General features: G+C 42.2%; 1 protein-coding gene across 10 annotated transcripts in view; it reads right to left on the bottom strand.

Moving 5' to 3' along the window:
* LOC135492583 (epidermal growth factor receptor kinase substrate 8-like) overlaps positions 1-11,543 on the bottom strand; it is an 82,652-nt gene extending 71,109 nt beyond the window's left edge. For all 10 annotated transcript variants that reach the window (XM_064779128.1, XM_064779130.1, XM_064779127.1 and 7 more), the window contains exons 1-2: positions 11,407-11,543; positions 450-527 (exon numbers count right to left, since the gene is read on the bottom strand). In XM_064779128.1, coding sequence (XP_064635198.1) covers positions 450-502 — 53 coding nt within the window. In that variant the 5' untranslated portion in view covers positions 503-527; positions 11,407-11,543. The remainder of the gene's footprint in view (positions 1-449; positions 528-11,406) is intronic.
* Positions 11,544-24,261: the final 12,718 nt, after the last annotated feature.

Here is a 24,261-nt window from a genome sequence, read left to right as displayed (position 1 = left end):
TACAAGGTCAGCTCAAGTCAACTGCAAACAGGCTGGCACAAGTAACAAGACAACTAAAGGCCGAAAGCAAACCGGTCAGAACAAACCCAAGCAGGTCATCTGAGAGTCAAAACCAAAAGGGTCTGTTCATGTCCCATGCATCAAGTCAACGCAACTCAAGGTACCAATTTAACACGTCAACTTGAGGTCCCACCTAACATGTCAGCTCACGGCACGGTCACAAGTTAATAGGTCAGTTGATGATTGCACATTACAGCACGAGATAAAACGAAAGCAGGTCAGCTCCAGGTCAAAAGCAACCTGCTGCTCAGCTCAAGGTCAAAGGCAAGTAGGACAGTTAGACTAGGTCCAAGCTAAAAGGTCAGCTCCAGGACAGGATGATTATTTGGCGATTCAAAGAATGGTACTGTAGGTTTGATGTAGAGAACTAGAAAGCTGTCAGCACTCACCTACTGTATCCTCGACCATCCCAGTCATAACCATTTGCGACTGCACCTGGCATTTTGCATTGAAATTGACAACTTCAACTGAAAAGATAGAAAATTAACATAACATGAAGATGTTGTACACAAAAAATCAAGGATTCAATGGACTGATTCATATGATGGCACCACCTTCATCACCAAGGCCGAGGCTGAGATTTTTTCAATTGAGAAATCTGAAATACGGACGAATAAGTTACCGACATCAAAATCAAATTTTAAAGATAAATAAATGAGAATGTAGTTCTGGACCAACCAGATTACTAAACCAAAGAAATTAGAGAGATAATGCTTCATTCAAACAGCCTTTTTAAAACTATCTGCCATTTACAATCTGCAGAAATATAAATCGCCGTGAAAGTAAATAGGTACGAAAGTTGTGCAATTTTTGTCAGTGATATGTAAGTCCTGTAGTTTTATGGCGAGGTTAAAGGTGATTTTCCACGGCCAGCGCTTAGCGTACTTTTGACATTTTTACACCGCCGAGAAAATGTACCTTCTCATTTCCTGTTAAAAAGTTTAGCACTAATCAGTTAGCCAGATTCGACCAGATGAACATGTGGACAATAGCCCTCCCCCTCCCCACACACACACAATAGGGTACTCAGAAACTCACATATGACCTGATGATGCCTCAATTGCTTTGATGCCTTATCTGAGGTGAGGGAAGGGCATTAACCATTGTATTGCTGGTACGGAATTTGCTTTAACAACATACCTGACCCACTGCCTACATACATTGATTTTTAAGGCCTATATTAGTAAGTAAACCATGACGAGATTGTGGCCACCTAATGCATGCATACACACTCAATCAAAGAAAAAATCAATGAAGAAAGTTCTTACAATGAATATGCTATGAGATCGGATCGAAGTCGGAATTTGCTCATCCAATAAGGTATTGTATGGAAACAAGCACACGTATGACATGTATGATAAATGTTTCATGTTAATGGTATGTATAATGGAGTGGCACAGCAAAGGGGAAATTATTGGCATCATTGAAGCAGAACATAGGTGAATACAGCCTAACCTGATATTATCAAGAAGTTTCTGAGAAAATTCGACATCAGAACAGAATGAGGATCGTCATCATTCTTAAAGGTCTATGCGCCGTTGGTTAAGAATTTTGAATTTTGAATTGAATTTAGAAATGTCCAATTGCGGAAGTACGCACTAAATATAAATTACAACATTGCCGTTGTGTAGACTGATATACAAAAACTATGAATACCAAGTTTGAACAAATTTGTATTCATAATGACTGCACTACGGCATTATGTATTAGTGGCTTTCTTGGACCACAAGTAACACATTGCCAGCACCAACAGGGAACGGCCATATTTGGCAGGAGTTGGGTTGCCCCAGACAACACCAAAAATCCTACAAGTCTGGCTTTTCATGCCCATCAATGATGAGGACTGGGGTTATCCGGAGCAAGTTCATTTGGGTTGCAGGTCTCATGACTGCCATTGGAAGTCTTCAACTCTCATAAAGATAAATATTAGGGCCTTCTACCAGTCTACTACAGCCAGTGTACATTTTATAGCATGCATTTTTTTAAGTTGCCTTAATTCACCTATGCCTAATGGTCAACTTTGTCAGAGCCTATCCTCGTTTTTCTAACTAATTTTACAACAAAGACAATAGTCCCACTGGGTCAATCTTCATGCTATTTTTACATGTGGTCGGACTAATTTCCCACTTTCTTGCACATCAATGACAACAGACCACAGAAAGAAATTTCTGAAATTTTTGCCACTTCTCTTTTAGTTGCCCATTCTGAGACCAGTTGATTAACTAAGTACTACGAAATTGAAACTGAAGTGTCAAGTTGGAAAATGACGTCTTGACTGTCAGGCAAAATGGTGAATTGCCGACCTACTGTCTCTTCAAATTGAACCTGTTTATATCATCGAAAAACCATGTTCATAGGCCTAATATCTACCCTGAATTGAATCAAAATTTGGGTCTTAGATTTTTTAAGCTAGAGTATGTCTTATGCATTATGATGTAGGATTCTGATAAATATGTAATGGACCTGAAAGCCATTGCAATGGATCGATGCTTTGATGAACCATGAATTCTTAAAATGAGCTTCTCTTCTTCTTCTCTCACACACTGATAAATTCAGGCGCATAATTTGAGGAAATTCTTTTGAATGAACTTGATGACCGAGGAATTTTGAGTCATTGGTGTGACAAAACACACCTGGAAAATGACACCTCTATCTCTGAGGCACGTACCCCCTCTATTTCAGACCTCCATAAACAGACTCCTGGATCAGCGCCGACCTCTATAAACATGACATGTCCTCAAGACCAAGCGATTGAGATTGGGAAAGCTGATCTGTCCATGGTATAGCACAGTGTATATTAATTGGTAACAAAATCCAAGAAAAATAAGGAAAGCTGTTTTAAAGTTTAGCCTGCTAACAATCCTAATGCTATGATAAAATGTAGGCAAAATAGAAGATTATTGCAAATAAGAAGATTATGGAGGAATGCATGGTTTGTTTGCCGGTCAAAATGGAAGAGAATGGTGGTAAAAGGGACACAATTATGACCCAATTTCAACTAGACTCTTTCACCAGTCTCCTCCATTCACTCATTACAGAGGCATTTCACTCGTCATGAACTAGATTTGGGGGCGTCGGCTTCCAGTGTCCTGTCACGTGTTTATCACAGAGATAGGTAACCACGAGCCAAGTGAATAATTAGGAATACCAGAGCGCTCAGTATGGACAGTGCATCAACTGTATGCACTGAAAATGTATGGCTCACAACGGGTAAATCAACAAGGCCTCCTTGACCCTCCGCTGTGCGGTGGATAGGGTCGAGGTTACCTGGACTTAATTGCAACTGATCCAGCAGAAAAGGCACTTTTCTGGCATCACAATTTGTATTTCACAATTAATTTTCAAGGCAGCTTTCACTGAGAAAGATAAGGATGATGTTCATTCCTCAATATAGAGCGGTTTCACGTGACGTCATCACCTGCCATACTGGAGGGACAGACACAAGAAAGCAAGCCCAAATGATCATGACAGCAGTCAACTCAGTTCACGACTCATTGTTCTGACATCAATGCGTCTTTGATTCAAGGGGGGCTGACCCCCCCCTATTTTCTGACAACTTTAAAAAAAATTGAGGTTTTCCTATGCTTAAAAACGGTGCTCCATGGAGTTGTGCTGTGCCCTAGCTCAGCGCCCCCCCCCCCTTTCTCAGAATCCTGCATCCGCCCCTGACCCAGGCTGTGTAAACTAGTCACCCATGAACAGAACCTCTGGTTCCTGCCAATAGTCCGTACCTTTAAGAAACAGATATCAATCAAATACCGTATTTTCCGGCGTATGACCCGCGGCTTTTTGCCCTCAAACAGGCCCAAAAAGTGGGGATGCGGGTAATACAAAGGTGCGGGTCTTGCGTGGATTCTGAGAGGGATAAGCCCCAACCCCAAAGAAAAAAAAGGGGACCAAACTGGTTACTTGATAAGGATTTATGTCCATCGTTTTCGCATTGTTTTCAACCAATATTTCCGCCATGATCGCATAGTTTGTGATGTCTCCGCTAGGGAAAATAGTTACGGCCATGCTGGAATTGATCCACTTTGGTTAACAATTAAAAAAAACATGGCGGTTCCAGGATGTCAACATCAATGAATGGCTTACTATTTTTGGAGAATGCGGGTCTTGGAGCAGTGCGGGTCATAATCAGGTGCGGGTCTTGCGTGGCTTTAGGTAATGGTCAAAGGGGGTGCGGGTCATAGGGCAGTGCGGGGGATAATCCGGAAAATACGGTAGCTAACTTAAACACAGACACCACCACAACCCCAATACTTTGACAAAAGGGTTCTAAAAGTGAAAACAGCACGGGGGAATGGCTAAGAAACTTACAAATAATATACAGTGACGACAGAATAAGGAGACATATAAAGGTAAACTACTCCTCCCAAATCCTGACCCATATCCACTGCCTTCATGGCCAAATGTAAAGCAGTATGCCCGCGGGCTTCACGCTGGTTCAACTATGGTTTCATGTTTCTAATACATATGCATTGTGGATTTATTAAGATTAAGACAACAATTTATGCTTTTATAGATAACATTGCCTAAAAAGATTTTTTATGTCCACATTTTTATGCAGAGGACCAGGCATTGAACAGGCACACATATGTGGGTACATTGTGCATCAACGAACAGATTACTGTGACTTGGGGCATCAACCAGGAAAATAATCAATGTGAGCAGGGGAAAAGCCTTGTGCCAGGCTTTTTAGAGACAACTCCATGTAATGGGGCTTTTTTAGACATATTCGATTGTATAAAAGTCTTATTTCTTATCATGATCATATCTGGTAAACAAGTGAGGACAAAAAATGCCAGCCAGAGAACATTCCTTTCATGAACACAAATGAGTCGCATGTCACACAAAAGATGAGCCTAAAATGACACCAGGACATAATAGAAGAAATTGATATACCCGGTACTCAGATTTCACAAAAGGCACACAATAGTGAAATGAACAACCAGTCCTTCTCTACCTGTCAAGCTCGGAGCGACATGCGACTCATCTTGCCATGGCGGGTCACATTTGGCCTAAAAACACTGAAGAAGATCTGTTGGCAAAACGTTTTGGTTACAATTGCAGCAGCAGAGATGATTTTTGACAGTCATAATGACTGCACCGCTAAGTTAGATAATTGACCATAAAGTTGTAGCTGGAACCCTGGTGACACAAAAGCCAAGGTTACACTGTGAATGCCAGTTTCAATGGTGGGATTCTGATATTTGTGACCCGCTCTACCAAAACTAGGCGCTTGTCGCGTCTGAACTTGACAGGTTGATACGGACTTGTTGTTCATTTCCCTATTGTAGACCTTTTGTGAAATGTGACCAAATCAGTTTGTAATAGATTTCACAAAAGGTCTACAATAGGGAAATGAACAACAAGTCCGTATCAACCTGTCAAGTTCAGATGCGACAAGCGCCTAGTTTTGGTAGAGCGGGTCACATTTGTTTTCATGCAGAGAACAGCCTCCAAGGTTTTAAATGGACATTCACTATAAGAGTTCCAATTACTTCCAAGTTCTATAGCCAAAATAGGGTCACCTACGGTAAACCCTAATTACAGCATTTGGACTGGACACTTGACGACTTTAGGTGGCGAGGTGCTAATAATTATTGGCTTGTGACCAATCACAATAATTAGGCCTGTGTAGTCATGCTGGAGAGATTTTATTTACAGTTTGGGATCTGCATGTGTATCCTGTACAGTTGTGCTGAGAACAAATGAAAGTTGAGGAAACAAGAATAAAATGACTTACATTAGAAAATCAAAATAAATGGAGGAAGAAACTTATCCAGCGAATGTATCCAACAATGAACAAGACGGTTAGTGAAACTAAGACTAAAATTTTACAAGTCTTATCAAAATTCCAAAACACAAACGCAATTTGGCACATGCGTATAGTGTCTGATTCAGGTAATATATGTGCCACCCTAATAAGATCATAGAAATGTTTACATTTGTTCTGATAAGGCACATCGCATTCGATTCAAAGAGGTGTGAATTGAACTCCTGTGCTCAACGTCACAAACCTCTTGTCAGTGTTCAAACATTTACATCACCAGACAAGAGTTCATCGATAAAAATTCAATAATCAAGAAAATGTGCCAATAACCTTATCATCAGCTCTTAAGAAAACGTAAAAGTATTGATAATAGAGGAATTCATTGGGATTGACGCACACGTGGAGCATCGAATTATCCTCGGGGACGAACTTTCCAGGGACGAATTATCCTCGGGGACAAATTTTTTCGTCCCCGAGGAAAATTTCGTCCCCGGAAAATATGTCCCCTGGGATAATTCGTCCCTTGGAAACTCGTCCTCGAAGATAATTCGTCCCCGGAAAATTAAACAAAAGTTGAAAGTTTCTGACATTACTTTCTAGTAATATACTTACTACTTTCAACTTTTCTCCTTCATTATATCTCTCTTTACTACCCTACTAGCTAGTTACCTACTCCACTCTTTTCATAGTAGGTAGAGGTAGGCAGGCAAACTAATTTTATTTTTCAAATAAGTATTTTTACTGGTCAGAATGAAAGAAAAGCTCTAAATTCTTCAATAAAATATTTCGCCTGCCTACTTCTACCTACTATAAAAATAGTGGGGTAGGTAACTAGCTAGTATGGTAGTAAAGAGAGATGTTACACTGAATGAGAATGAAATGGCCAGGGCCATTGTGCTCACCTCATGTGGAGGAAAGATGGATAAAGAGCATGGTATTGTGTCATGTAGTGTTAGGTTTGATGTAGGTCCAAGCAATTACAATTTCCCCAAAATGGCCAATTTACATAACATTCGACCTCTGTGACCTTGAAAAGTAGGTCAAATCAAAGAAGACCCGGGTGACACATTGAATGGTTGTTAGAATTAGATGTACCTATGATATAAAATTGGTGCCAATCAGGCAAGTCATTACTAGGAATAATGGCATTTTGAAGAATTTAGGATTTGGCCCCCTCCCTGGAGGCCAAACGGCAAATCAGATCGCACCAAACTTCGGTACCTGAGATCACCTGACCAAGGGGTGCATGTGTACTTAATTTGTGATCAATAGTCATTGCAGTTAAGAAACGTACCATAGTTACGGCCTGACGGCGAATTTACGCCATTTGACCTTTGTGACCTTGACAAGAAGGTCAAATTAAAAACCTGTGTGACATATACTGTATGGTGGTTAGATGTACCCATGATATCAAATTGGTGGCAATCGGGCAAGAAGTTAAGGAATAATCACATTTTTAAGGTTTTTGGATTTTGCCCCCTGGTGGTCAAATGGTGAATCATATTGGACCAAACTTCGGTCCCTGAGATCACCTGACTAAGGGGTAAATGTGTACCAAATTTGGTATCAATAGTCATTGCAGTTTAGCAACGTGCCATCGTTACATCCTAACGGCCAATTTACAGCATTTGACCTCTGTGACCTTGAAAAGGAGGTCAAATCAAAAACCCGGAGGATATATGATGCACCTTTGCTAGAAGTACCTACCATATTTTTTTCAAAATTTCCCGACTACTATTAAGGGAGATATTGCATATTTTCACTTTTAACGTTTGGCCCCCTGGTGGCCAAACCATGAGACGAATCGGACCGAAACTTGGTCTCCAAGGTGTCATTACATAAGGGTACATGTGTACCAAGTTTCAACTCAATAGCTCTAACAGTTACGAAACGTGCCCTGCTAACGGACGACGGACGACGACGACGACGACGACGACGGACGACGGACGCCACGGTATGGGATAAGCTCACCTCTGCTAAGAGGTGAGCTAAAAATCAAAAGTAGTAGTTATTACTACAGTCCATTCGACAAGACTTATGAGTCTTAGAAATTAAAGTCAGAAACTTTCAACTTTGTAAAATTTTCTGGGGACGAATTATCCTCGGGGACGAACTTTCCAGGGACGAATTATCCTCGGGGACAAATTTTCCGGGGACGAATTATCCTCGGGGACAAATTTTCCGGGGACAAATTTTCCGGGGACGAATTATCCTCGGGGACAAATTTTCCTTGGGGACGAACTTTCCAGGGACGAATTATCCTCGGGGACAAATTTTCCGGGGACGAATTATCCTCGGGGACAAATTTTCCGGGGACAAATTTTCCGGGGACGAATTATCCTCGGGGACAAATTTTCCTTGGGGACGAACTTTCCAGGGACGAATTATCCTCGGGGACAAATTTTCCGGGGACGAATTATCCTCGGGGACAAATTTTCCGGGGACAAATTTTCCGGGGACGAATTATCCTCGGGGACAAATTTTCCTTGGGGACGAACTTTCCAGGGACGAATTATCCTCGGGGACAAATTTTCCGGGGACGAATTATCCTCGGGGACAAATTTTCCGGGGACGAATTATCCTCGGGGACGAATTTTCCTTGGGGACGAATTATCCGGGAACGAATTTGCGGGGACGAATTTTCCGGGGACGAATTATCCGGGGACGAATTTTCCTGTAACCGTTCGAGACACCATGAACATGATCAGTGGTGGTTCTCACATTGATTTTGAGGGGTGTGGTGATCATCTTCAGGCTGATACATCATTTTCTGATTCTTCAAAAGAATTGGATTGTTTGAATATGAACAGATCAATATTTTTTAACACACATATGTAAGAGCAGTTGCCACAATTTGTAGACTTTTCCAAGTGATTGGAGGATGGAAAGTCTCAGGTGAGGCAGGCCATGATTCTTTCAAGTGAATTTCTTCATGAAACCTTGGTGTAAATGGTTCATCCAGATGGGCTCTTTACAAATAACTACATGTGGTGACATTTTCAATCCTGTCACAAACAACAAAAAAAGTGTCAACAGATGCATAAATCAATGCCATGACCTTTTGCTCAGGTCACGAAAATATTCACCAACTACTTTCTACTTGCATGACCAGCCCTTTTCCTATTTCGATGTGCTTTCATTTGAATATGGGTTAACTTTTCAACTGACATTTAGAATAAAACCCAACCCAACCTAACTCAACACAAGACCTGGCGGGAGATGAATGGGAATCACATTCCACACCACAGCCAAACTGGCATATAAGCTGGCCACATGTAAAAAGGCCTTTGCAGAAGTAGCACAATTAATGACCTAAAGTTATATGGTGAAAAGTACTGAAAAATCAGCGGCGCCCAAATCAAGCATGTAAGGCCTCATGAATGGGCTCCCCGGCCTTCCCTCAGATCACACAACCCAGTAAAACCCATAAAGGGCAAGAAGCCAAAAAGTTTATCATGGTAAACAGCACACACATAGATGACTGGTCAGCCTAAACCATTCTGAACATTAGCGCTTGCAGACTTCTCGGCCACAAAATTACCTCTTTGAAGTTTAGCACACCAATTCCACTTCCAAATTGGTATATGTATTTCTTTATTTGATATCCTTTCCTACATGTACGTCATGACATTTCCTTTTATTTCAAAGCAGCAAGGATGTCCTTCAAGCTGATACTAAGGCCTGCTATGATGAGAGGACAACATGGCAAGGCGGCCCTACATCTGGTCACACAAGATGGAAGAAATTCATGAGAAAGTAGTGCAGGCCAAGTTTACACCGTTAATGAAATGTCCTCGGGACATTGCGCTCACCTGGGAATCATTTAGTGGTAGATAAAATGAGACGTGGAGGTTAAATTTCGACTTTTTACTATTAACAAAATTTGGCAGTTTCAATGACAATTTTAGAGTTAGACCTCTGTGAACTTGATAACTAGATCAAAATAAGGTCACAATTGACCTGAATTAAGTCAACTTGTACAGATGCCCAATAATGTGTCTACATATATAATTTGAAGAATCTGTGACGAATAGAAGTGAAACGTACTGGTCACCTACGGTGACATTTTAGAGTTTGACCTCTGTGACTGTGGAAATAAGGTCAAGATCAGAATCTTTCCAGCACAATGTTAAGCGTGTTAATATTAATCAATCACATACATTTGAAGATCACACAGTGAAGATTTCTTGTTACATTACATACATGTATAGACTTTCATAATCATAATGTTTGTTCTTCACTTGGTTCATCAGTAAACTATTTTTCTGAACGTGTTTGATGCTTTTCCAATTTGTTTCAGCTCTTAGATAGAAGAAAAACGTGTTATTTTCCGTACGCGCAAGTCCTGGCGCGAAAGACCTTTCCCGCCACGTGAGTGCACGCCGAGATCCGAGTTCATGTCATCCCGCTATTAAGATGCGACGTCACTTACATTTATCGTCGCAGTTGCGGGGTCATCAAGCGCCATCAGCGAGACGTGGGAAAAATCGATACCAGCACCAGTCATGGAGTAATATCAAGGGGTAGTTCCTAGTTCCAGGAAACGCCTTACTGGTGCATCGTTCCACAGGGAAAGAGTTGATGCGTGAAGAGCTAAATCGGGTCCAATCGGAATCGGAAGAGATAATTCAGTCAGATTTTGTATTTTTCCTTTTTTTGTGCAATTTGTTGACGGAAACTACTTTAAATGTAGAACAGGAGGTGACTGGGCAGCCGACAACTGAGTTATGCCAATGGTCCTCGACGTTGACTCCGATTTGACCTGATTTAGTTCTCCACGCATCGACTCTTTCCACGTGGAACGATGCACTAGTAAGGCGTTTCCTGGAGCTAGGATCTACCCCTTGACATGCTTGATGTCATGGTGCTGATATCGATTTTTCCGACGTCATGCTGATGACACTTGATAACCCCACAACTGCGACGATAATGGAAATAACGTTGCGTCTTAATAGCTGGGCAGGAAAGATAAAGTAATACGAAGTCACCAATAGGGGTCTCTCACATCTCACAGTACGTCGAAATGATTCACGATTGTAAGAGGATAGTGCGGAGTCTGCATGACCAAGGCCCCTTACTGTGTTTACTAGTAACTTGAAGATAGCCAAATTAGCCCCTCTGTTGCTGCCTATAGTACCCCTTTAAGGGGAGATCAGTGGCAGAGTGGTTTAAAGTGTCGGGCTCAAAACCAGGAGGTCGTAGGTTCGATACTCAGACTTCTTAAGTCATGTAGGCCTAAGTCAAGTGTCGTATTTTCTGAAGACATGGAATTTTTTAATTCTTTGTTGTAATTAGTACTTTTTGCCTCACAAATCCCTCCCTGTGGATTTATTATGCTCCGATAGGTCTTACTCTTAGTCGAAAAAGCCCATTCACAGGATACAATGTGTGATACATCAACAGCAGTCAACAATCACCTGAATCAGAATGCAGACGAGGAGCATGTATACAGGTATGTACATAGTGTAAATGTACGTCACCGACACAAATGTGACGAACCACCTGTGGTTTTGGATCTTACAATTACAGGTCAATATCACATTTTTAAAACATCAGAAGAGACAAACACTTACCTGGTGACAATCTACAAATATACCTTATGATGTTACAGTACAGAATTTCCTTTTAATGCAACTGTCAGTGACTTTCCTGTTACTTTTTTTTTTAGAATCAAAATACGACATACACACTATGACTTGGGCGAGGTTAGTTTACATGCTGTTCCAAGAGCCTCCCACCGTAAAATCACGAAATGTGCGTATGACATTCCAGTAAGCATTAACTGAAATTCTAAAATAGATCGTTTATCAGAAGACTGAATTCAAAAGTTTATAAAAAACATCTACGCTGGTGACTAAAGCTATTATTGTATTAAGTGGGAAAATCTTTTTGAAATTAGTGGGAGTAAATTGGAACAGCAATTCGTACCACGTGACTTTGGCAATTAAGCAAACTAACGCTAGATGGCAGCAAAGGACAATCCACTCTCCAATGCAGAGGCCAGGTGAACTTCTCGTCCCCGTGCGTCCTGATTTACACTCCGGATGCAGTGGACCGGTCTCGTCCTGGCGGCCGGTACGAGGAAGGACGATCAGAATGACGAAATGGACTGCATCACCAGATAAATACTTTGGAGAATATATTGATGGTGAGTGAAAGTGCGCATAACTCAGTCACTGTGATAGATGAAAAATATAGATGCTTTCGATAAAAGTTTAACTGGAGCACTTGCGTGAATGAGTCGTTTACACCATCAAAGAAAGTAGCATTCTTGGCTTAATTTTATCTATTTTGTCATATGTCTGGAGATTTGAATGCTGACGTAAAATTCGCAAAACCTCCTGACTCGAATCCATATAAATTATGAGGAATTTTTGAATGCCGCATTCACCACATCATGCGGAAATCAGGGGGTTAATGTTCGCTTCTCCAGCATTGCTCACAAACATTAACTCCAGATTTCCACAGGATGGATTCACCAGTGAAATTCGTCATTTCGAAATTCAACGCCTCGAAATCCCTTTGATATAACCATACGAGTATAATTAGTGTTCTCAGAATCCTCTTGAATACCTCAATCCGCACTTCACGATGACAGGTTATTCTCTGTTAAAACAAGTGATGAGACAAGCTATTCATCGTGCATAAAAAAGAGCGTTTTCTTGAGGACCTCCATGGGCCATGTCACTGCCAACTGGCAACACTCATCAAAGAATAGATGTTGTGGACTATTATCACTTGATATCACTTGGTATGGCGATTAAATCGATTAATTGGGTGATCGATCTATTGATTGATTCTGGATCTGGCGTTTGAACGTATAGCCACTGCTTGGGGAGTGTAGAAATTTATGCGCCTGTGATGAATGTTGAAATAATAACGGAGGAGAAAATCATTTGAATTGCACAACCAGATAATTTTCGACCATGAAATTTTGTTTTCATTATTCTTTCTTGCCAATAATTTGTTCTGGCACCGAGGAGCCTCTGTACTTTGGGCATGTTTGTAGTCACAAAAAAAATCCGGCCACCATAGGTCATCTTGACCCTCAATGTATTGACACTGCTAAGCTTAACAGACACCGCGCGTCTAATATGCGGAGGTAACGGAGGTAATACCGCTGGAAGTTCAGTATGCAATAGGTCAGTTAACTCTAGACTCCGACGCAGTCCATTTCGTCATCCTGATCGCCCTTCTCTTAGAGTAACCATCCGTAACGGGCGACAAGACGAGGCCGGTCCAGTCCATTTCGTCCGGAGTGTAGTTTACGCCGGACCATTCCGACCAAAACAAAATCGATCTGGATCGGTCGAGATTGACCTGCCGTGTAAACGCGCGCAAATGTGATCTGGGTTAATCTGGTCTGGTCTGGACAAAATTTGTCACTAACGCTGGCGTTATCTTAAATTGGCGTCATCTCCTTCAGTTAAGCCCTTAGTCTTTAAGGGGTGCGCCGTTCGTAATTACTTGTTGTCAAGTTAAACGGAAATCCACTTATACACAATGCCGTATAGTGCAGTTATTATGAATACAAATTTGTTTAAACTTGGTATTCATAGTAGTATTTGTATATCAGTAATTCATATTTAGTATGTACTTTCGCAATTGGACATTAACGAACGACGTAGGCCTTTCAGTTTGCCATATTTCAGTGTTTTTTTCTTCTTATTTTTCCCTACATTTGCGACCACCAACCAAACAACAACCATTCGATGCCGGTGTAGAAGTTTAAAATGTCCTAGGATAAAATGTCCGGGAACAAAGGATTCTATTATGCGCTTCAATCTCTGAGCTATTGACTGTCAGGGTCTCTATAGAACCATATTGCAGAATACAATAGGGCCGGACACTTTTTCCAGGGGGGACACTTTTTACTTTTACACCGGACTCCCTCGGCAGCCAATTGCGTCATCCTAATTTGGTACGGTCGGTGAGGACTGAGGCCGGTCCACTGTGTCCGGAGTGTATTCGAGTCCTGATCTCTTGTAGGAAAACTCTGACATGCAGAAACACTCGCCGATACTACGCCTCAGTCGGTCGATATTGTGCAAGACTTATCACGGATATATGGACCAATACTCGTGCCACGGTGTGCTGGCAATGCTAGGTGGTTACTTCGTAACTGTATTCATAGCACTCGGAATATTCTGATCGTGGGTTCGAATCCCGCTGAGACCATCGGCGCAATCCAGCTTTTTTTTTTACTTTTTCAACTTTTATCTCACATCTACACTCTAGAATCAGCCTCTTTGTCCACTCAGGTCCTCTTGGTCAAAATCGAATCCTCTCAATAAATGGACAGTCTTTTCCAGGCTTTGTAAGTAGACAAATGCACCATTAAGTCGGAAAATATATGTTTGGCTGATAATTCTATTCCGAGAATGTTGTCGTCCAATAACTCATTAAGTAGACTCCTGGGCCCGGTTGTTCAAAAGCACAAAAGTCACGTTATCCTTATATTAACGGTCACGTACGTATCGACCCAAGACAAGTTCTACTGGTGGAGTTGTTTTCTGTACAATGGTCAAGTCATGTGGTGTATGTGACAATAAATCAAAAATGATTTTAAGCATTTCTTATCATATTATTATTGGTATTTTGTGCAAATCAATAACCAGCTGGAAGAGGTAATGACCAGCTGGAAGTGTCATGTTCACATCTGCCTATGATCTGGGGAATGTGTTCATGACCAGCTCATTTTACCTGGGAAATAACCAGCTGGAAGAGTTAGTGCTGGCGGAGAAGTAGAAAATGCCCCCTGGAAAAAGTGTCTAATCAACTATATTCTGACGGATTATGGCATATAGTTCTGTAGAGAACTTGGAGATAAAAGCACATAGAATTTTTGTGCCCGGGACATTCAAAATCTTCTTCACACCGAGGTTATATGTTCAAAACAAGCTGGGAGAGGTCATGGTATCAGGGAATAAATGACCAGCTGAAAGTGACATGTACACATCTTGGAAATGTGTTCATAATCTGCTGGAAGAGATGCCAGGGAGATAATGGCGAGTTGGAAGTGCCATACTCATATCGAAGGAATTTAGTACAGGGAATATAACCAGCTGGATGAGTTGAAAGCTGAGGAATCGTGACCATTTAGAAGGGTACTCTTGTTGACATAATATGCGGAATAGTGTTTTGCGTCTTGTTCATATTTAAGGTATTTACAACCGGCTGGAAGAGTTAGAGCCGGGGGATTGATTACCAGTCTTGAGTATTTACAATCAGCTGGGTGAGTTATCGCTGGCGGATTCATTAGACTGGACTCCATGGGCAGCCCATGGAGGGTTCAAAGGCGCAGGGTTCAAAGTTTGGTGCACTGACACTTTTTTGGTCACCAAGGCACTTTTGTTGGTAGCATCACTATCGTAGCGTATCCCCAAATAGATAGCGTTGACCAGAAGTGCGATTGACACAGCCGATCGCCGCTTGCATATAGAAATGAGTTCCTTCCAAAGTACAACTGAGTAAAAAGAAGGTGACATGTATGGAAAAGGAGAGAACATCGCTTTCAAATACTCCCGATAAAGAATGCACGGCCCAGTTCCTGAAACAGCTCAATCTCTTATAGCGAGGCGCCTTCTCCTGCACCTGGCACCAGGTTTATTCTTGTGTGGCGCTGGCTGAGTTCCGGAAACAATGCCATATTAGCGATGATGCTGATGAGTGCTGAGTCACAGCGCTAAAAATATATCAGCCGCCAGGCCCAATACCTCCAAGTTCTGCCACTTGCTCGCTATGTCAAATGCAATGGCTGCCTTTTCTGTCAATTTCCCACCACAGCACATTAATAACAAAGTTACAATAAAAAGATGCTCATATTTTGCCGGCTTCTTAGCGTTAGACGACAGCATCGCATTCTGTAGGTTGGCGGATATCGGACAAATCGGGCTGCGGCCTTCAGGACAACATCAAATTTAGCAAAATTACCCTTCAATGACTCAAATGGTGGATGGAAAAAAGGTTTTTAAAAGTACGTTCGACCTTACATCGATTCCAGCTGAGGATGCCTCGTACCTGGTCGGTTCTGGAACACGAGGCATATTTGATGGCTCCACCGGAGATTTTCCTCTGCATGCACTGGCTGAGAAAATACCGCGAAAACCCGGAGAAGAAGACGGGAATTGATTGCTCTTTTGTTGACTTGCGTCCTGTGTTCCTTATTTGGCGGTGACGTCGTCCAGCGGCATTGACGTGAGAACGTCTTTGCGCCACTCATTGGCTCATCCGGATCACGTGATCGTTTGAGCGCCTAATAAGGTAATGACGTCGTGACGCCAGCGTTACGCAAACGCCTTGACAACCATTCCAGAGAAATTCTTCGAAGTTGGAGACGTTTCGAATATTTTCTGGCATTTTATCTCGTATTTATCACGAATTTATTAAATTTTCGTCGCCAAAACATGAGGATGTCATTACCAGGACGATGCTCTGCAACCAGAGTATCACCTCATCCGATGAAAATTCCATCTGCTGCCGAAAAAGCAATGTCTTTGCCAGCTTCAGCCGGAGCTCGGAGGGTGAGTTGAATTTTGTCAGATGATTTCCCGCCATGCCTGATTGTCATGTGTCATGAAGTATTTATCAGTTTTTTTGTGATTTGAATTGATCTCAGCAGGGCAGCCTTACTCTTACTCTTTCGCCCTCCCCTCCTCCGGGCCTCCCCCCTCCCCTCGCTATCGCCATCGCCATCGCCATTGCCATTGCCATTGGCAGTGGCACTGCCTTCGCCCTCCCCTTCCCGCTCCCGCTACCGCATGCCGACTCCCGCATGCCTTCTCCCGCTCCCGCTCCCCATCCTTAGGAAGGATATCACTATCAGAGTGAGGGCGCAGGCCTATGGTCCCGCAGTTGCTGCACGTCTTCGCGGCGTGATGAGATGCATTTTTTTATAACTGCCGTCGGCTCCACTGAATGACTTGGCGATCTCAAACCTTGGGGGTCAAGATCAACAGTGCATTTGCGACTGGCACCCAAGAATAACATCAGAAATAGACTTTTGGCGGCCTGATGTCTGTAGTATAATCCATTTAAAGTGCCCTATACAGCATGGTAATCCCGGTCCCATGTAATTTCGCGGATTAATACTACGATACAGCCCGCGGAGGTTGTCGGCGTTAGACTCCTGGGGCAGTCCATTGCGTTATCCTTATTAGGCCTCCTTATGAAGAGGAACAAGGTCGGTCCACTGCGGCCGGAGTGTAGTGTAGTCAATGTATGAATCATGCAGAATCACAGACACAGGATGACTTATACTGATTTGTTGGCGATGTATGGTTTCATTTTTTATACCCCCCCCCCGCCTGTCACATCTGTTTGATTGCGGAGGCCATGCAGACCAAAGGTGACAATGTCCTCCGAGTAATATTTTAACCATTTGGTGGATTTTGGATGAGTTCAGCTGTTTCTAAGATTGGCAAAATGGAGTCACTAGTCTAATAGCTGCATCTTAACATTTCCAAGCTCCCCTCACTTCATTACTTTGTGTTCGACAAAAATATTGCTCGACGCTGACGCTTGCCTTTCTTGTTCCCTTGCACCCCCCCCCCCGAACCCATTATTACAACAAAGCCCCATCAACCCATTATTACAACAAAGTGCCTAGAAATTAGTGACCCGAAATAGTGCCTCGAAATTAGTGACAACTGCAACTTATTCATTGACTGCTACTGCTACAAAATACTTAGCACAACAAATTATTAAAATCAATGAATAAAATTTCTTTCTGTTCAGCATTTTTAACCATTGATTCAGGGATGTGACCATTTTTAAATGTAGTTTTGAATTTGAATTAGGACACCACAAGAACTTACAACTTAATGACTATGTACAGCAAATCATTGTCCACTGCAACTTGGTGACCAGTGCTGACTATAGATTTATAACAACTGCAAATTAATGACCACTACCAATAAATGACAACTATACAAATAAATGAGAACTACAAATTAATGACAACTACAAATTAATGACCATTACAAATTAATGACTACTACAAATTAATCACTTCTACAAATTAATCACTACTGCAAATTAATGACCATTACAAATTGATGACTATACAAATTAATGACTGCTTCAAATTAATGACTACTACAAATAGTAATGACTTGTCATTTAGCTCGTATGGCCTGCCTTTGGGTCTGCTCGTATTAGATACATTGAATGTGAAGACTCATTCCATCTATGATGAGTTCGTGTCTGCTGTTGCTATACGTTGTCCTTGACCTTTGCGTCATTCGTCTATGTTTATGTTTATTACCCCAGAATGTACAATACAACTTACAAGTAACTTGATATAACATCATCTATCTTTGTATATTGTAATTGTAGTCCTTTAATTGATGTCACTCAATTAAACCAGGATTGGAGGAAGATTGGTAAGATGCCACTCATTGCGTCACTTCCGTTTTTCTGTGACGATCTGTTATTCATAACCTTGCTACAGATATATATGCGCGTTTGTTTGATGTTTTTTTCTGATGTTAAATGTGCAAATTTACTGATTGCTATATTGCTTTACTTGCTAATGTCTGTTTGCCATTTTGCCGGATTGCTTTCTCGTGCTATTTTGTCTTGTCAACCACCTTGATGCTATTGCTTATTCTATGTTTAACAATAACATTGCAAGTTTTCCTAACCAATGAATATTTGCCTCTGTTTATTTTTATCATTAATCGGCGTTGTTTATCCCACAAACATCATGTTCATATAACTTTCAGCAATAGAACAAACTAAATTTTGTCTCATAAAACTAAGTCTAATTAAGTAGAAGAAGGCAAAAAAAGTCTAATAGAAGAAGGCAACTGAACTTCTGCATGCGATTGAGAGACTGATAAAATAACAACCTCCTTAACGAGGACGAGGCGACTTCTTGTAAACACGTTTTCCATGAGGCGCAAATCCTCCTCTCCTCTGACCTTACATGTCGGTCTTAGTTGGTCTCTAATCTAGACCAGTCGCCCAGAACATGTCTAAAAACACATCAAAGATCTTTGGATACATAAACAATGTATATCTTTCGACTTATTCTTAAAATTGCAACAAAAACCGCAATGATTGATTTTACAGGATAATCAATATGACTTCAATTTGTGCTCTTATTTTTCAGCACCATGGTTCTGTCGATAGAACCCTCGCCAAAGTCCTGACGTGGTGGAAGATCACCAGTGCACACTGGTGCGAGCTGGCAAGAAGGAAGAGCCTTTACAAGAAGTACATGATCTCACCTCCAGTCATCAACTTCAAGACAGGAGGCTGCCATGGGGTGAGATGTTTTCATTCTAATTCTGATCATGCGTGTGATTGTCTGATGAATATCATAGCTAGGGATGTTTTTCAGCATAGCTGGAGATTGCGGTCTGATCTTTTAGCAATGGGTGACTCGCCACTGAGGAAACCGAAGCCGACACCGCCACAGCTTGGATGTATTGAAGGGATCAGTGCGTGTTCTTCCCCAACAAGACAACCCAGAGATGTCGTATTCACAGTCACACCAACCGAACGAGCCGAACTTTCCGCTCAACACCAAGTCATAGACAGCTTTAATTCCACTTTGCCAAAGGAACCAGCTGACTATGTAAATTGGCAACCACCTAAACCTGCCATAGTTTCCGCCTCTCATCAGCCTCGAGCCGTTGAAGACAAAGTCTCAGCTTCGCCGCAAGCCATGCAAGAGCAACATGACTCTGTGGCCTTCCGATCGCCCGACCTTGCCACAGTTTCCGCTTTTCATGAAGACGAAGCTTCCGTGTCACCGCGAGAACAACATGACTCTGTCTCTGTTTCCGTTTCGCCGCAAGAACAACATGAGTGGGTGACCTTCCGACTGCCCGAACCTGCCAGAGTTTCCGCTCTTCATCAGTATAAATCCGTTTCCGTTTTACCGAAAGAACAACCTTGCGATATGACCTTACCAATTCCACCAACCGAATTGGCCGAAGTTTCCGACTATCACCAGGTTGGACTACTTGATGACTACCTTTGCCTGTTTCCTTACACCGGATTTGTCCTAAGTTATCGCACACCGCCTCCTGGATTCTATTATGAAACGCCAAGACCACCACCTGGATTTGAGAACTTCATTCCGAGAAAGCTTCCAGTTTTGGCTCCCGTCTTCGGTCCGACACGAACTGATGACCACGCGTTGTTTGTTAGTCTGATGCCTAGGCCGGTTGATATTGCACATCCAACGCCGCCCCGGCCTCGACATGACGAAGGTCACCAGCCATTGTCTTATCAACTTCTACAAGTACAACCATCTCCACCACCACCACCACCACCGCCACCGCCAGAGTTCAAGTCCATAACCCTTCCAGATTATTTCTTGGATTCTGATTTGTTGGAAGACATCTTATGCCGTCCCCATATCTTAAACAAGATTCCACCCATCAAACAGGTCGCATGGAAGTTTTCGGCTCCCACCGAGTCTGACGAAGAAGACGTAACCATTACGATGATGATAGACAGGATGATGGTGCTGGCAAGGAGGGCTGCTACAGCTGGGTATATCCAGCAGGCGCATATGCCATTCGTCCCATCCAAGAGAATAACCTACGACTCCGATATGCACATTCTGGGGAAAGGTGCTTTTGGTGATACCGTGTCTGGTTCCCTGGATTTGGGAGGTGGGAAGACGATGCAAGTAGTTGTGAAGAGATATTTTGCATCTCACAGCCGAGCCGAAGATGTCCTTGAGAAGGAGGTCAAGATGAACCTTTATATTGGTGACTGTCCCTCTGTTCCTCGGTTCCATGGACTGGTGCCAGTCTTCCAGGAGGACAAGCTTCCATTTGGCATTATAACGGAGAAGGTCGGTGATGGCAAGACATTATTCGAACTTCTGTGCGAAATCCCTGGGCCAAACAAAGAGCAATGGATTTTTATTTGCTACAGATTGGCAAAACACCTCGCAGCAATTCATTCCAGGGGTATCCTGCATTGTGACCTGAAGACGGACAATGTCGTTGTCGTGAAATCAGCGGATAGCCCTGCATACATGGCATATGAACCTGTCATTATTGACCTCGGGAACGCGAGCATTGTTGGTCAGAATAATTGCTACACAAATGTCCCATCCGAAGCCAAACAAGACCGTTCTCACTTTCTCGCACCTGAGATAAAGAATGGATCCCAATGCAGCCAGGCCGGAGATGTTTGGAGTTTAGGAATCATGATAGGTCGCATCTGCCACACTATCGACATCCCTGAACTGTCTGAGGAGTTTGACCAGTGCCTGAAGCTACGGCCACATCTAAGAGCAACAGCCAGCTCTGCCGAGGCAAGCCTAAGAAGTCTTTGTGAGACAATGGGGATCATAGAATACACGATTCAGACCACTCTTGACTCCGAAGAGCAAAGAGATGAAAGAAGTCAGGAAGAATTAGAGGCAGCAGGTTTGGTTCGACTTGGGCTCGAGATCCTACCGAAGGATGATCCACTGGCCACTGTGGTGATTGAGGTAATAGAGCCTGACTCCGTCCGATGGCAACAGAAGCCACCAGAATCAGGGCAAAGATGGAGGCCAGCGAGGAATGTGTTGGGGCAGGAGTTTGTTGTTCGCTTCCGTCTTAAGAACTCCCAGACTATCAATTGTGTTGCTAAAAAGTGTGAGATATTAGCCAACAGGGAGCGCTTCATGTTTGAAGCTAGGGTCTATTCCTTTCTCAATGACACAGATGTGACACCCATGTTCCGCGGCGTGGCCAGCCGTAAGTGCCAGCCTCAACATCCAGTTCTGCTCTTCGAGTATACTAAAGGCACGACATTGGGCGAGTTTATCAGGTATGGCCCACATCTCTCAAAAAAAGAGTGGATCATTCTTGGTAAAAAGATCTGCATGAAGCTGCAAACATTACACTCTAAAGGATTTGTTGTGAATGCCATCAAGGACAGAAAGATTCTGATTGACGATAACTTAGAACCCTTCTTTGTGGATCTGAGTCTATGCACGTATAAGCAAGGCTACCAGTATCAGTCAGACGTGACCAAACATCCACATCTGGCACCAGAAGTTAGACGTGGGCTTCGAACATCGTTGCAGGCTGACATCTTTAGCATTGGTTACATATTGCGGAAGATTATGAGGCGAGGAAAGTGTCTGACGCTACAGGAGGCAGTTGGCTGTTGTCTCCAGGAGGACAAGGACTCAAGACCAGACCTGGAAACAGTCTTGCTACTGGTCGATGAGGCCATTGCATCGCTAGATATCTAATCAAACAAAACCAAACATAACGGTGAACTTGCTTCTGATGATGGTTTAGTACTATGTAGGCCTATTTATTGTTTTCTCAAGATTGGAATACCGTAGGAAGCATCACTTGCTTCTGATGATGGTTTTGCAGATCTATGTAGGCCTACTTATTGTTGTCTCAATATTGGAATACCGTAGGAAGCTTCACTGGCTTCTGATGATGGTTTTGCAGATCTATGTAGGCCTACTTAGTGTTGCCTCGAGGTTGGAATACCGCAGGAAGCTTAACTTGCTTCTGATGATGGTTTTACAGATCTATGTAGGCCTACATAGTACTTATTGTTGTTTCAAGATTGGAATACCGTAGGTAGCTTAACTTGCTTCTGATGATGGTTTTACAGATCTATGTAGGCCTACTTAGTACTTTTTGTTGTCTCAATATTGGAATACCGTAGGAAGCTTAACTTGCTTCTGATGATAGTTTTACAGATCTATGTAGGCCTACTTATTGTTGTGTCAAGATTGGAATACCGTAGGAAGCTTTAGTTGCTTCTGATGATGGTTTTATCTATCTGTGCAGGCCTACTTATTGTTGTCTCAATATTGGAATACCGTAGGAAGCTTCACTTGCTTCTGATGATGGTTTTACAGATCAATGTAGGCCTACTTATTATTGTCTCAATATTGGAATACCGTAGAAAGCTTCACTTGCTTCTGATGATGGTTTTATAGATCTATGGAGGCCTACTTATTGTTGTTTCAAGATTGGAATACCGTAGGAAGCTTCACTCGCTTCTGATGATGGTTTTGCAGATCTATGTAGGCCTACTTATTGTAGTCTCAATATTGGAATACCGTAGGAAGCTTCACTTGCTTCTGATGATGGTTTTGCAGATCTATCTATGTAGGCCTATTTATTGTTGTCTCAATATTGGAATACCGTAGGAAGCTTTACTTGCTTCTGATGATGGTTTTACAGATCTATGTAGGCCTACTTATTGTTGTCTCAATATTGGAATACCGTAGGAAGCTTTACTTGCTTCTGATGATGGTTTTACAGATCTATATGTGTAGGCCTACTTATTGTTGTCTCAATATTGGAATACCGTTAAAAGCTTCACTTGCTTCTGATGATGGTTTTGCAGATCTATGTAGTCCTACTTATTGTTGTCTCAATATTGGAATACCGTAAAAAGTTCACTTGCTTCTGATGATGGTTTTACAGATCTATGTAGGCCTACTTATTGTTGTCTCAATATTGGAATACCGTAGGAAGCTTTACTCGCTTCTGATGATGGTTTTACAGATCTATCTGTATAGGCCTACTTATTGTTGTCTCAATATTGGAATACCGTAGGAAGCTTCACTCGCTTCTGATGATGGTTTTGCAGATCTATCTGTGTAGGCCTACTTATTGTTGTCTCAATATTGAAATACTGTAGGAAGCTTTACTTGCTTCTGATGATGGTTTGGCAGATCTATGTAGGCCTACTTATTGTTCTCTCAATATTGGAATACCGTAGGAAGCTTCACCCGCTTCTGATGATGGTTTAGCAGATCTATGTAGGCCTACTTATTGTTGTCTGAATATTGGAATACCGTAGGAAGCTTACTTGCTTCTGATGATGGTTTTACAGATCTATCTGTGTAGGCCTACTTATTGTTGTCTCAATATTGGAATACTGTAGGAAGTTTACTTGCTTCTGATGATGGTTTTACAGATCTATGTAGGCCTACTAATTGTTGTCTCAAGATTGGAATACCGTAGGAAGCTTACTTGCTTCTGATGATGGTTTTACAGATCTATGTAGGCCTACCTATTGTTGTCTCAATATTGGAATACCCTAGGAAGCTTACTTGCTTCTGATGATGGTTTTGCAGATCTATGTAGGCCTACTTATTGTTGTCTCAATATTGGAATACCGTAGGAAGCTTTACTTGCTTCTGATGATGGTTTTACAGATCTATGTAGGCCTGCTTATTATTGTCTCAATATTGGAATACCGTAGGAAGCTTCACTTGCTTCTGATGATGGTTTTACAGATCTATCTGTGTAGGCCTACTTATTGTTGTCTCAATATTGGAATACCGTAGGAAGCTTCACTTGCTTCTGATGATGGTTTTACAGTCTATCTGTGTAGGCCTACTTATTGTTTTCTCAATATTGGAATACCGTAGGAAGCTTCACTTGCTTCTGATGATGGTTTTACAGATCTATCTGTGTAGGGCTACT

The sequence above is a fragment of the Lineus longissimus genome, chromosome 8, assembly GCF_910592395.1.
Source record: "Lineus longissimus chromosome 8, tnLinLong1.2, whole genome shotgun sequence".
In the NCBI taxonomy this organism is placed as follows: domain Eukaryota; kingdom Metazoa; phylum Nemertea; class Pilidiophora; order Heteronemertea; family Lineidae; genus Lineus; species Lineus longissimus.
The sequence above is the reverse complement of the archived record's forward strand: the minus strand, read 5'-3'. Positions and strand labels throughout refer to the sequence as shown.